This window comes from Dendrobium catenatum, unplaced genomic scaffold (assembly GCF_001605985.2).
Source record: "Dendrobium catenatum unplaced genomic scaffold, ASM160598v2 fragScaff_scaffold_1557, whole genome shotgun sequence".
NCBI classification, from domain to species: Eukaryota; Viridiplantae; Streptophyta; class Magnoliopsida; order Asparagales; family Orchidaceae; genus Dendrobium; species Dendrobium catenatum.
Genome location: NW_021320019.1, coordinates 8,143,925 through 8,156,405, shown reverse-complemented (window position 1 = coordinate 8,156,405; position 12,481 = coordinate 8,143,925). Strand labels below are relative to the sequence as shown.

The following is a 12,481-nucleotide window of genomic DNA, read 5'->3' as shown; positions in this document are numbered from 1 at the left end:
GGTCATACCGTGCCCGATCATGATAAGAAGCAAAGATAGACCCAAGATCTAGTTGAAGAAATATTGTTAAATTGAAACATTCAAATCATATACAAAACAAAGCCATTACTAAATATAAATATAAAGTAGAAGATTACAAAATCTCATAAATTATTTTTTTATATATCTACTAAAATATAAATAAAATTATATGTCTATTTACTTTAGTGCTTGATAATAGAAAGGTACAATAAAATAAAAGCGAATCCTACCAAAAGGAAATTAACTAAAATACATATCTATAACATAGATCAGAGCGTGCTATCAGAAACAACTCAGCTTGCTCCTTACCCTTTCTCTGGCCTAAAAATAGAAGCAAAAGCATGAGTGTGCTAACACGGCTTAATAGGCTACAACAGCCTAAAATAGGAATTAATAATTCAAACCAAAAGAGTTAAAAATGCTAAATAATAAAAATTAAAGTATTGTATTAAAATTGAACTAGGCTCTGATACTAAATTGAAATAAGCATTCAAATAAATAATTAAATTTGTACTAAAATTGATTGAATTGTAAGTAAAGACCTCATAGTAAATATATGGATGTCCCTCATGAACTAGATTTCAATACATAATAAATAACATAATCTCTTTTTCCCACCAACAAAATCCTTTCTTATCGCCAACAAAATCCCTTCTTAGTAAATATTAGAATAGCCTTTAGGCACCAAAACTTTTAATACATAACAAACAACAAAACCCCTTCATACGATCAATAGATGTTCTTTTCACATAATTTAAATATTTTCAACACATATATATAAAATAAAGTGCATTATACACTACTGAAGCAATTACACTGTTATTATATAATTTTTAAAAAATGTACTAATATTTTTTAAAATAAATTTCTACCCAATGATTTACACTTCACCAAAACTATAACTTTTAAAATTCTACGACATTATTAGAGATTATGAATATGTTGACTTTTACATACATGTCAAATCCAATGCAAGTGGCTTCCATGTCACCTAAATCTTTATTAAATCCCTCAAAAGGTAGCAGTGGCAACATCACCCAAAACCTGCTAGTATTCTGCTCAAATCCTGCTGTAACAGCCCCAAAATCTGCTCAAATCCTGCTGTAACAGCCCCAGCGTTAAAATCTTTCAGGATCTAAGCCCTTAGCCATTGGTTTTAGTCTAGATTGATTTAAGATCTAAATTGATCCTAGGGTATGGAGACTATGAGGACCCTAAGATTTATAATCTATAAAGGTTCTAGGGCCTAAGAAGTCCTAAAGTGTAGAGTATAGGAAAAGGTCATAGTGACCTCATACAAAAGTAAGGTCAACAGATCTAAGTCCTCTACTTATATCTTTGGTGGTGCTTGTTTTGTTGATGGTTTTTTGCTGGTATTTGCGGGTTGTTTCGAGTGTTGGGTCTGGTATTTTCCATATTGGTGCTTTCTGTCTTGGTGTTGGGGTTTCTCTTATATGTTGTTCTCCATTGCCTCGGTTTGTGTTGGTAGGGGTGTTGGGTTTTTCTATGCTGTTGGGCAGTTATGCTCTTACGGTTTGGGTTTGGCAATTTTTTCGTAATGTTGTTGGAGGTTGTTTCTTGGATTATTTGTTTGGACTCGTTCTTGTGTTGGTTTGCATTGGCTTGGTGGTCTGTTGTTGTGAGTTCTTTGCTTTGTTTTCTTTGTTCTTTGTTCTCTTTGTTTTTTCTAGGTGTTTGTTATTAGAGGCTCTATGTGGGTTGTGGGCTGCAATTTTGATTGTCTTTCTTTCAGGTACATTTTTACTAATGTTTGCCTATTTTAGTTTTGTCTCAATTTCTAGCCTTGCAACTACATGTCCATGTGTTGGAAGCTATTTGCTAGTTGACTTTTGGTGCTTCATTGATTATCTGGAGCTTCATTGATTATCTGGATTGGGGTCCTCTTTTGAGAACTTGCTTCTTGCCTCCATGTTTTTTTTCTATTGAATCATGTAATAGATAGGATCATAGGTTTATTAGGTTTTGCTTCAAATGCTATATTTTTATAGAGCTCTTGATTCTTGAAGGTCTTGTATCTTTTTTTTATTAATTAATGCTTTTATTAATTAATGCAAAGACCTCCTTGTAATTTTTTAAAAAGAAAAAGGCATGATGGCATCAGAACCATGCAAAAGCCAAACATATCATTTATATATGATTAAGAAGAAGCCAAACCCTATTAGAGATGTTTTATGTGATTTAAAGTGGGCTGCATTTTTTATTGTTTTCCTTTCAGGTACATATTCACGGCAAAATTTTATTAGGGATGTTTTGTGTGATTTTAGGTTATGTGTTTTACATATTTCAATTTAGTAATATTTATATTTAAGTATTATAAAAATAAATACATTTAAAAAATTAAATGTTAATTATATAAATAGAAAAAAAAATAGCGACTAAAATATAAATCTCCCTTTTATTTTATTTTTTTAAGATTTTTTTTTTTTTTTTTTGAAAAGAAATCTCATTTCTATTTACAAACCTTAGAAAAGGCTCCAAAATTAACTGAAGTCTCGTTCCCTCGCTAAAACAACGCTCCCACTTAAAAAACCAGCAAATCCTCGTCTTTCCTGAAGCCAAGAAGCCCAGAAGGCAAGAAGAGAAGAAGAAACCCGCCATGAACTGCAGTCCCAACAACTGCGTCGTCCACCTACACTCCGCCGCCGGCAAAGACTGGTTTCTCCGCCGCCTGTACCCTTTCAGGCGTCATGTCTCACCCGACGGCACTCGCTACTACGTGATGACCCAAGCGGATAACAAGCAAAAGCTCCTTACTCCTGCCCAAGTCAGTACCGTGCATTTCAAAGAAAAGAAAGCCGACATGGAAAGCAACACCGGCTGCCGAGTCGATAATATCCTTTTCATCCTCCCCGCCAGCAGCAACAGCCCCCAGTATCAATCACAAGTCTCTGACGCCGCCGCCGCTGCCGGAGCTCACGTTCTGCTTTTCATCGAAAGACCGGTTCTTGCCGCCGCCTATTACAACTCTCTCAGTCCCGAACCAAAAACCGTCCTCGTATTCGAACTCGATGGTCGCATTCTTGAAATCTCTCTGATCAACGTAGATTTAGATCTAATTGTAAAGGCCGCCGTTTCCGACTTGGGCTGCCCACTTTTCCACGTCCTGCTTACAGAGCTTTCTTCGAAGCTCGAGTTCGACTTCACCAGCGACGTGAAGGCTCTCATTGACATCCGAATGAAATGCGAGCGCGCCAAGAATGTCCTCTGTATGGGCTCGGATTCCGTGGAGCTTAAGTTTGAGCGACAAGGCAGGGAGGTGATAGGAACGCTCAGTCGTGGATCGTTGGTGGAGATGAATCTCAACCTTCTGCGCAGCGGAATCATGAGGTGCTTAATGGATGCCAGAGTCGAGAAAGAAGCCGTGGATGAGGTCGTGCTCGCCGGAGCTTCCACTAACATACCGGAGGTCCGACAAGTTCTTCGAGAGTTCTTTCACTGGCAGCCGTTCAGATGTGAAACAGACCCTGCAAATGTTATCCAGTTGAGCGCTCTTGAATACGTAAGAATCCTCTCCGATTTGACTGATCTCCGTGTGGTAGGCATTCACATCGCAGACTTGGGGGTGTTCTCTGTTTGAGGTTTCTCCTTCATTATTCTTTGAAGTTCTTGTGGACGATGCCGTAGTCTACAATAATAACACGATATTACTATAGAATTCTTTGGTGACAGCCTATCTTCCGCTAGGGGTTGGATATTTTAGTTTCAAATTGCAAGATTTTATATTTGATGTCTAGTATTTATCGTGTGTGGGGATTTGGACATTTTTTTACAGTTATATTTCAAGTCGCAAATATCAATAATTTTTTATACTAAAAAGTTATTTAGTACGGCGTCTTTATAATCAATTTTTAAAAAAAAATTACGATCATCCCAAACATGTCCAAAATTCGCTCAAAAGCCTCACAAGAAAAATCTAGCACTATAATTCTAGCTTAATGATTGAAAGAGAAGATTAGTTTTGTAAGATTATTAATCTAAGGAACAGGCTTCGTAATTTTTTTGTGGAATCATTTCAATTGAATTAGGTCAGGTGATATTTTGTTCATCTTAATTTTTTGACATAGAAGAATATTAACTCTCCACATATTAACTGTGTCGTCCACCTATGCATTGTTTAATACTGATACAAGAAGCTCTCCACATATTAACATGAATATTTCAACATTAGTAAAATTATTCTAGGGTTGGGAAGGCTTAAGAAATAAATGTTAATAAAACATAAGAGGAGTGATAAACTTTTAATTATATTTTTCAAAGAATTCTTGTTATCCATTGTGTCTTATTAAGAGTCAAATTCTCCTTTAAATCTAATTAAAAAAATGTCATTTCTAATATTTTCTAATCAAAACTTTTTAGGTCTACCTCTACATTCCTTAACATAGGCCAGATCTAATACATCTACTCTTCTAACAAGGTCCTCGAAAGGCCGCCTTTTTACATGACCAAACCGTCTAAGGCGAATCTCTTTAATCTTATTTATCACAAGAGCTAGTCCAACCTTTTCATGGATATGCACATTTTGTATGCTGTCTCTAAGAGTAAATCTACTCATCCACTTGAACATCCTCATCTCAGCAACACTTAACTTAATATTATAATTCTCTTTTAATGGCTAACATTCTGCGTCATAAAATATTACAGGTTTCACCACCATCTTATAAATTTTCCCTTAAGTTTGAGTGGTACTTACCTATCACACAACAAACTTGAATCATTCCTGCACTTCAACCATCGTATAAAAGTTTTGAAATTCAGAAATTATATTTGGGACCATCAAAACTCTAATTTCAACAAGCTTATAGTCAAATCACACATATCAAAGAAATGAACCTAACGACTAAAAATGATCCAATCCGAGCCCAAATGGGTCCGAATTAAGAGTATGAAGCATATTCAAATGATTTAAAGCATTAATAGGATGACAAAATGATATCCAAATCTGACATATTTATAGTCGAATCAACGGCTTGGCATGATAAATTCAATGAACCCAAGATCGCTGAATTCTAACATCATTTTGGCACTTAAACACTACATAACAATCTATGATAGGAGAAATTAATACGAACCATCTGATGTAGCACTTCGAACCTGACCTGAATATTCTCTATATCATAGGGTGTGCTACTAAAGAAAATCTATAAATATACCCCCATTGTTTACATGAGGGGGGACCTTTGGCTGGATAATGGAGAGAGCTCTAAGGCTTCAAGCGCTCCAGCACCATCACTAGATATCCACTAGGTCGCCGACCACCGCCAGACTTTCGCCCAATCATTGTAATAACACCACTCAGAAGTTGACCACCTATGGACTTCTACCCAGCTGTTAATTACTAATCGAATTTCCATCTAACCTTCATTGGACCTCCGCCAAGATGTCGAACACCGTTAGACTTCCCCCCGCTAAACGACCATCTCCTAACCTTCTCTAGTGGTTAACCATTATCGGTCCTCCACCAGGCTGCCATCGACACACCACTCCAACCACTATCGTCCACCGACATGGCTCATATAGCCTCTACTCTAGTTCATCATATCTCAATCTATTATATTATCAGTCATAATATCAGTAATAGTTAACATTACTAATTATACCAGTAATAATATTAGTATCATGATGAATAATAGTAAATAGTCACTACCAAAAAATAAACCTTTTCGCATCATTTTACTTACTCCGGTTTTTAAACCGGTGATAAAACTAATATTTTGCACCGGTTAAAATCGGTTTATTTACTCCTCTCATTTCTGAATCCCTAACTCCTTTCCGGAACTCCCCGCTCCGTCTGAATCCCTAACTCCTCCTTTTCGAGAGACTCTACGCTCCGTCCTCGATAGCGAACAGCCAAGGGACGAACCGCCAAGTCGACGTCGCATCTCCTAGGCGAATCCAGGTCGGGAGCCCTTCGTGATCACAGTGAGTCTCTTCATCTTCTTCCTCTTCTTCTTCTCATTGTTCTTCTTCATGTTATTCTCCCTCTTTTTCTCATTCTTCTTCTTCTTCATATTCTTCTACCTCTTCTTCTCATTATTCTTCTTGTTTCTATATATTAATCCCTAAAATTAAAAATTAAATGGAAGAAAAGGAACAGCAAAGAAAATCTCTTATGCAAATCACCAACCTTAACAAAATTTTGCCCGCACCGAGGCCGACGCCGGACGTGGGCGCTGATGCTTGCATTCTTTTAAAAAAATTTCTTTCTAGTATCTCTGTAAGTATTCCTTTTGTTTAGTATTTTTCTGTTCATTCCAACAAAAACGACGATGCCCGATAAGCTGCTATCACAAGAATCGATATTGGTCATTATGTCAGTTTTCAGTTTTTGCTTGCTTTTTTTTCCTGTAGGTTTCTTTTTTAGTGTACTTTGATTGGTTTGTTGTTGTTTAATGTCAATTTTATTTTTTAAGTGGATGTCTTTATTTATCTTTGGTTTGAGATTATGTTTTTATGTTCTATTTTAATATGATTTAACAAAAGAATAGAAGTTCATATGTAGCTGTGGAACAATTGATAGGCTTGTGTTTGCTATTTGTGGTTTTTTTTCCTAATATTTAGTTAAAATGAATTGCTGGTTGGATTGATGAAATTGAGTGATACTCTTTTGATGATTATTGGATTCAACTAGGTAAGATGATTATTGGATTCAACTAGGTAGATGCAAAACATCCTCTTTTTTGTTTACAATATCTTGAAATAAGAAATCTATTACAACTCTTCATCTTATGGACTCCCTTAAGACGGTATTTTTTGCTAATGGATTTCATTCTATGGGTAGTTGTTTTGATTATCTACGTTAAGTTAGTAACTTGGTTTTAATACTAGTACTTCAGAATCAGGATTTGTTGATTTTCTTGTCCATTTTATTGTATCTAAATGTTGGCTTATCCATGTTGTAGAAGCTATAGTTGTATGGAAGAAAAATGTTCTTTTTTTAAAGTTGTGTTTCTGATTATGAAAGTTATATTGATGTGTCTATAGATATATATTCTGCTGTGTATAACATTAGATTGTTATGTGCCTCTAATATTTTATATGGAATACAATTGTTATAGAAATATATCTGATATGACATTATGGCTCATGCCTTAGTGATGTTGTAATAGGTTTAAGCATTTTGGATTTATTTTACATAAGAATATGGATATGGTTGATGATATAAGTTCTAAAATTAAAATTGATTTTTTAATGCTTTTTCATAAGAATATGGATATGTTAGAATATGCAGATTTATTTCATACCACACAATAAAAGCACAATATCAATAGGAGTATTATGCCATTTGTAAGTTGATATTAGTGCCTTATGAGTTGTTTAGATCACTAGATTGCATATTTGTTTTAAATCTAAGGTTTCATTTTGGACGACTTTATTATTGTTTTTTAAAACAATAAGAAATCTATTCCAAGCAAAGCCTAAATCTCTTCAAGAGACTTCAAACCAAATATTTCATTAAGAGATTTGAACCATTCACTCATCCTTATATATTCAAAATTTCACTGTTCAAAGTTGCAAACTAAACTTATTTGACAAATCTCCCGTTATTAAAATCAATGTTCATTAGTTGACCAAGTTATATTCATTCTTTTAATATCCATCTTATTTATTAGATGAAATGGTCGCAGCTCTGAAATTTCTTAGACATCTGCATTTTCCTCTAGGTAAAATGCTAGGCCTATGTATCATTGAGTAGTGTAAACTCAAGATATTTATTAGTAATATTGAGTTGTTAAAATTTAACTTGATATGATGTCTTATATTTATTTACAACATTCTCATATGTATTGGAGTCATTATTATGCATTCTATTAATCCTCCATGATTGCAATAGAACTTGAATATATTGAACAAGTTAAAATAAAGATTATTAGTTTATCAATTATAATTCTTGAATCATGTAATTAATTTCATATCATCTTTTGTTTCATTTGAATAAAGTTTACATGTCCCATCGTTAAAAGGCATGCTTATTTCTATTTTAACTTTTAGTATTTCTAGCTGAGACTACTAAAAATATGAAATAAAATATATTTTTTAATTATTGTCAATTGTTATAAATTGCAGTTGAATTTAAAATGAATAAGAGTTGGATAACCATGTCAAGATGGAGTCGTGAATACAAAAAAGGAGTTGAAGATTTTTTAGATTTTGCTAGTCGTAGTAAGAATCTATCAGGAAAGATATTATGCCCATGCAATGAAATGCTTGCCGAAGAAGGGTTAACGCCAGAAGATGGAAATTTTGAAGCCAATGAAAAAGTCTTCAAGGCGATCATGGGGCCAGAACACCCAGGGAGGGTACGAACACAAGGTTTTGGGGTTATTCCAAGCAGATATTTTCCTCATAGCACCACGGTTCCAGGAAGTAGTAGTCGAGGCAATACTATATTTGATCGAGTTGTAAGACTTGAGGAGGCGGTGCAAACATTGCAAAGTGAGATGAGACAATTCATGAATAATTACCAAGGACAACATCCGCCACCAAGAAGTTCAAATATGGTATGTAAAATAAAAAAAAAATACGTATTTTCATTTATTAATTAATTTATCATATTTAGTTTTTTTGATGACTTCTATATTAATAACAGGGAGATAATGATCAATTTTCGCCTAATTGACATCCAAGGTGTAGAAGAAGGGAATACATAATATACATAGACACGATATTTTCATTATGTATAGCCGATGGTTTGTTTTGAAATGTTATAATAATTTTGATTTTTTGTTTGGCTATAGATAGTAATTTTTGTGATAAATGTTAAACTTTTGTCATTTCTACTCTAAATTTTTCTTGACAACTTATGTCATTTGTACAACGGTTTTTGTTGTTACTTAGCACAAATTTGGTCATTTATACTCTAAATTCTTGTCAACAATGCTTCATTTATTAATTTTTGTGATATATGTTCAACTTCTGTCATTTCAACAACTTTTATTAGTGATTTGTTGATCAAGTAAAAATTGAGAAAAAGAATTTGAGCTGTCAATCTTCTTGTGTATGGATTGATATCAAATGGGGTCTAGCATGGGTGGGGAGCTGCAAGATCATCTTATCGGTGAAATTTCGAGAGAGCTTGGCAGCATGTATTTACTCATGGTGTTGAATTTAGGCCACAATATGTTATCAGGACCCATTCCTGATGAATTAGGTAGTTTGCGATATGCTGCTGTGCTTGATCTCTCGCATAATTCTCTTGAGGGTTCCATCCGTGCAAGTTTGGGCCACCTCACTATGCTCTCTGAAATTGATCTATCTAACAATAAGCTCAATGGAACAATTCCTGAATCAGGTCAACTTTTCACATTCCTTGGTTTTCACTGGTTTCCAGGCATCGAACCTTGGAGACGCCGTCGAAGTCGTAAATCAGATGGCGAGTTTTCTTACTTTTGTCTACTATTCATCTTTTTTATCAATGATTTTGTAGATATTAAATTGATGTCGTTATTTAATTTAGTTGGTGGTGTTTGTTTTTTTTTTTTTGTGCAAGTAAAAATTCGGAAGAAAGTTGATCTTTGATTTTTTACTTTTATTTCATAGAAGTTTTTTTTTTTGAATGTATTTTCCCATGCTGATAATATTGAAGTTAGATTGGAGGCTTTCCCATGAGAAACCAACAAAAGATTGCACTGAAGAAGAGTTGGATCCTGCATACAGAGAGTCCGTCAGATGCAAAATCTTTCTGAGCTTTACTTCGAATCTAGTTTCATCAGGTGTTTGGGATATCATCCGGTTTCTTGTGGAGCATAGAATGGTTAGTAATCTGGAAGCAACTTTTTGTGTTAGTAGACTTCGAAGCATTGATTTTTTTAATCTAGTATTTTTTGTTAATGCATTATGATATAAGTTTAATCATATTGAATTTCTTTCGGTTTTGATGTGCTTAATAGAGTAAGTTATTCATGTTTATGCTTGTTAGTGTTGGTAAAATTGATGTTTTTTTTTTAAAAAAATTTCAGCTTTTTATTGATTTTGTCCTGGATTGTATGTTGTGTGGATTAACCAAATAGGAAAATAGACGATTAGCGTAAACTCTCTTCAAAAAGTGCTTAGTGCTCTTTCACCCATTATTATTATTATTTGGTCTTTTTAACTTGAGTTAAATCTATAGATCTTTGGAGGAGAGGGGCTTTGGATATATCAAAGTTGGTCAGATTTGTACAGTTTTTCCTGATAGGATCAATGAGTATGCTTATTATCCAATCCCCAATCCAGGCTTTGGACGTTTACTATTGCCTTGATTATGGGCTCAAAAACTACTGTTGCAGTATTTGTGTATGCACTAAATACCCTTACCTAGTTCACTAGAACAATAGAATTTATAATTGTGTAACGTTTCATCATCTGTAAGCATTATTTTCATTTCCTTGTCAGGTTGTCTTAGTGCATTATTTTCATTTCCTTGTCAGGTTGTCTTAATGGCAGAAGTGAACGGAGGGAGCAATCTGGACCTGGTTCCAAAGTCTGCCATCCTCGGCGGAACTTTTAGAGCTTTCTCAAATGCTAGCCTTCATAAGCTCAGGCAAAGAATAGAGGAGGTAGGAATCGAGATATTTTTAAAGCTCTTCATTTTCTATGCTAGTAAAACTATTGACAACCTGATTTAGGCTTTGTTTTCGATGACTTTCTAACTACTTCTTAAAGCAACTTTTTAATAAAAAATTTATTTTTTTTTATAAAAAAATTGCTTTAAGAAGTAGTAAGAAAGAAGTCCCAAACGAAGCCTTAGTTTCTTATAGCCACTCGCTTATTGTTATCTAACTTTGACTTGCAGGTCATTGTAATGCAGTAGTGTGTATAAATGCTCTGCTTCAGCATACTTCTTTGAGAATTAACAATTCTACCCTCCCACTGTCAATGTGAAGAATGTGGCTGTTAGCCTGCTGGGTCTGAAGAACTATAAGGATGTTCCTCCAATGATGGGTCCAGAAGACTACTCCTACTCAGACATTGTAATTCTATTACATAGGCGTTAGATTTGTGGATATTATTTAATTGTAAGACTAAGATTTTGTTATAAGGAATGAAGGTGATCGAGTTGGATCACTTTTAGCTTTCCGCAGCTAAATCGACCTCCATGATTTTTTCCATGTAGCAATTGGAGTTTATTTTAGAATCACTTCTTTCCTCATTCCCCTTCTAGTCTAAAAGTGTTGATAAACATATTAGGCAAGAATAGATTAATCTTTTCAAACAACAACGCCCTCGTTATTGGAGTTAGACTGTTTGTTGAAATAACTGATATTATGGTTTGCCAAAGTTGAGCAGGATGGTTCTATTACATTCCGTGAGAGATACTTTTCAATTATTCTTGTTTGGATTAAATGTATTTGGTGTGCTTTGCCACCATGCGATGCATCTTGTTTCTTCTAGATTCAGACCTAATAGAAATATCCCAGTTTAACTAATGAGCGTAAAAATCCACTCGGGATTTTCTTTAATTTGTACAGGTGGAGTTTGCATGATGAGTGCTTCCTGGAAACAGGAGCAGCACCCATCCTTCATAGACTTCATTTCATCCTTCATCCATTCAAATTCATATCGGCTTAACTTTCTTCAGATAGCCCCAGTATTTATCTAGTGTATATATATATATATATATATATATATCCTTATAACAACCCTTAAATTATGTGAATCAGTCTCCCCGATTCCTTGTAACTCCTAATCAATCTCTAATTTCTTATGAGTCTAAATCAATGAATCATGTAGATTAATATGGTATCACATGGAGTTATTATATCATGTATTTTATATCATTTAGTATTTTATTTAAAATGTAATAAAATTATATCAAATTATTCATAATGATCAAATATATACTATATTCAAACTTGCATGGTAAAAGGTTATAAAATTAGGAGATAATATATTTGTAGTAGTTTTAGGAGGGATAAAATTTTTAGAAATTAAAATCATTGAAATAGAAGGAAGAGGTTAGTCACTTAAAATGAATAAAATAAAATTTGTAACAGTAATATTTGACAAATATGATTCAAAGATCTTTGAGGGAGTCAGTGGGCTGAGGCAAAAATATTTATAAATATATATATGTATATAAATGCTGTTCATAATCTAGCACCGTAGCGATTAGCAGATCAATGCCAAATCATTCAACTTTAAAATTTTAATATTTTCAAATAAATTTATATCATATATTTGAGTTATTACAATCTTTCAACCTTAAAAAATATCATCATCAATATTGTTATATGTGTAAGAGAGAGAGAGAGAGAGAGAGAGAGAGAGAGAGAGAGAGAGAGAGAAAGTTCAAAATAAAATTTTAAACTCAAATTAACTAATTGTAAATTAGAAATCACATTAATTTCTATTCCACTCATAAGCTCTAGTTATATTTTAATTCTTCTAATAAATATTGACTGGATACCATTTTGTCACACTCCAAGATCTATATCAAAAGAATTACTTCTATCTTCCATTT

General features: G+C 33.8%; 1 protein-coding gene and 1 long non-coding RNA gene across 2 annotated transcripts; both read left to right on the top strand.

Moving 5' to 3' along the window:
• Nucleotides 1–2,638: 2,638 nt before the first annotated feature.
• Nucleotides 2,639–3,619, top strand: LOC110113571 (ribosome-associated molecular chaperone SSB1-like). Its single transcript, XM_020846210.1, has one exon. It carries the CDS (start codon nucleotides 2,639–2,641, stop codon nucleotides 3,617–3,619), a length of 981 nt encoding a protein of 326 aa, XP_020701869.1.
• A 6,300-nt stretch (nucleotides 3,620–9,919) lies between these two features.
• On the top strand, nucleotides 9,920–11,233 carry LOC114581146. Its single transcript, XR_003702991.1, has 4 exons — nucleotides 9,920–9,930; nucleotides 10,151–10,314; nucleotides 10,449–10,577; nucleotides 10,814–11,233. It is a non-coding gene; the product is annotated as an uncharacterized LOC114581146 (long non-coding RNA).
• The last annotated feature ends 1,248 nt before the right edge of the window (nucleotides 11,234–12,481 follow it).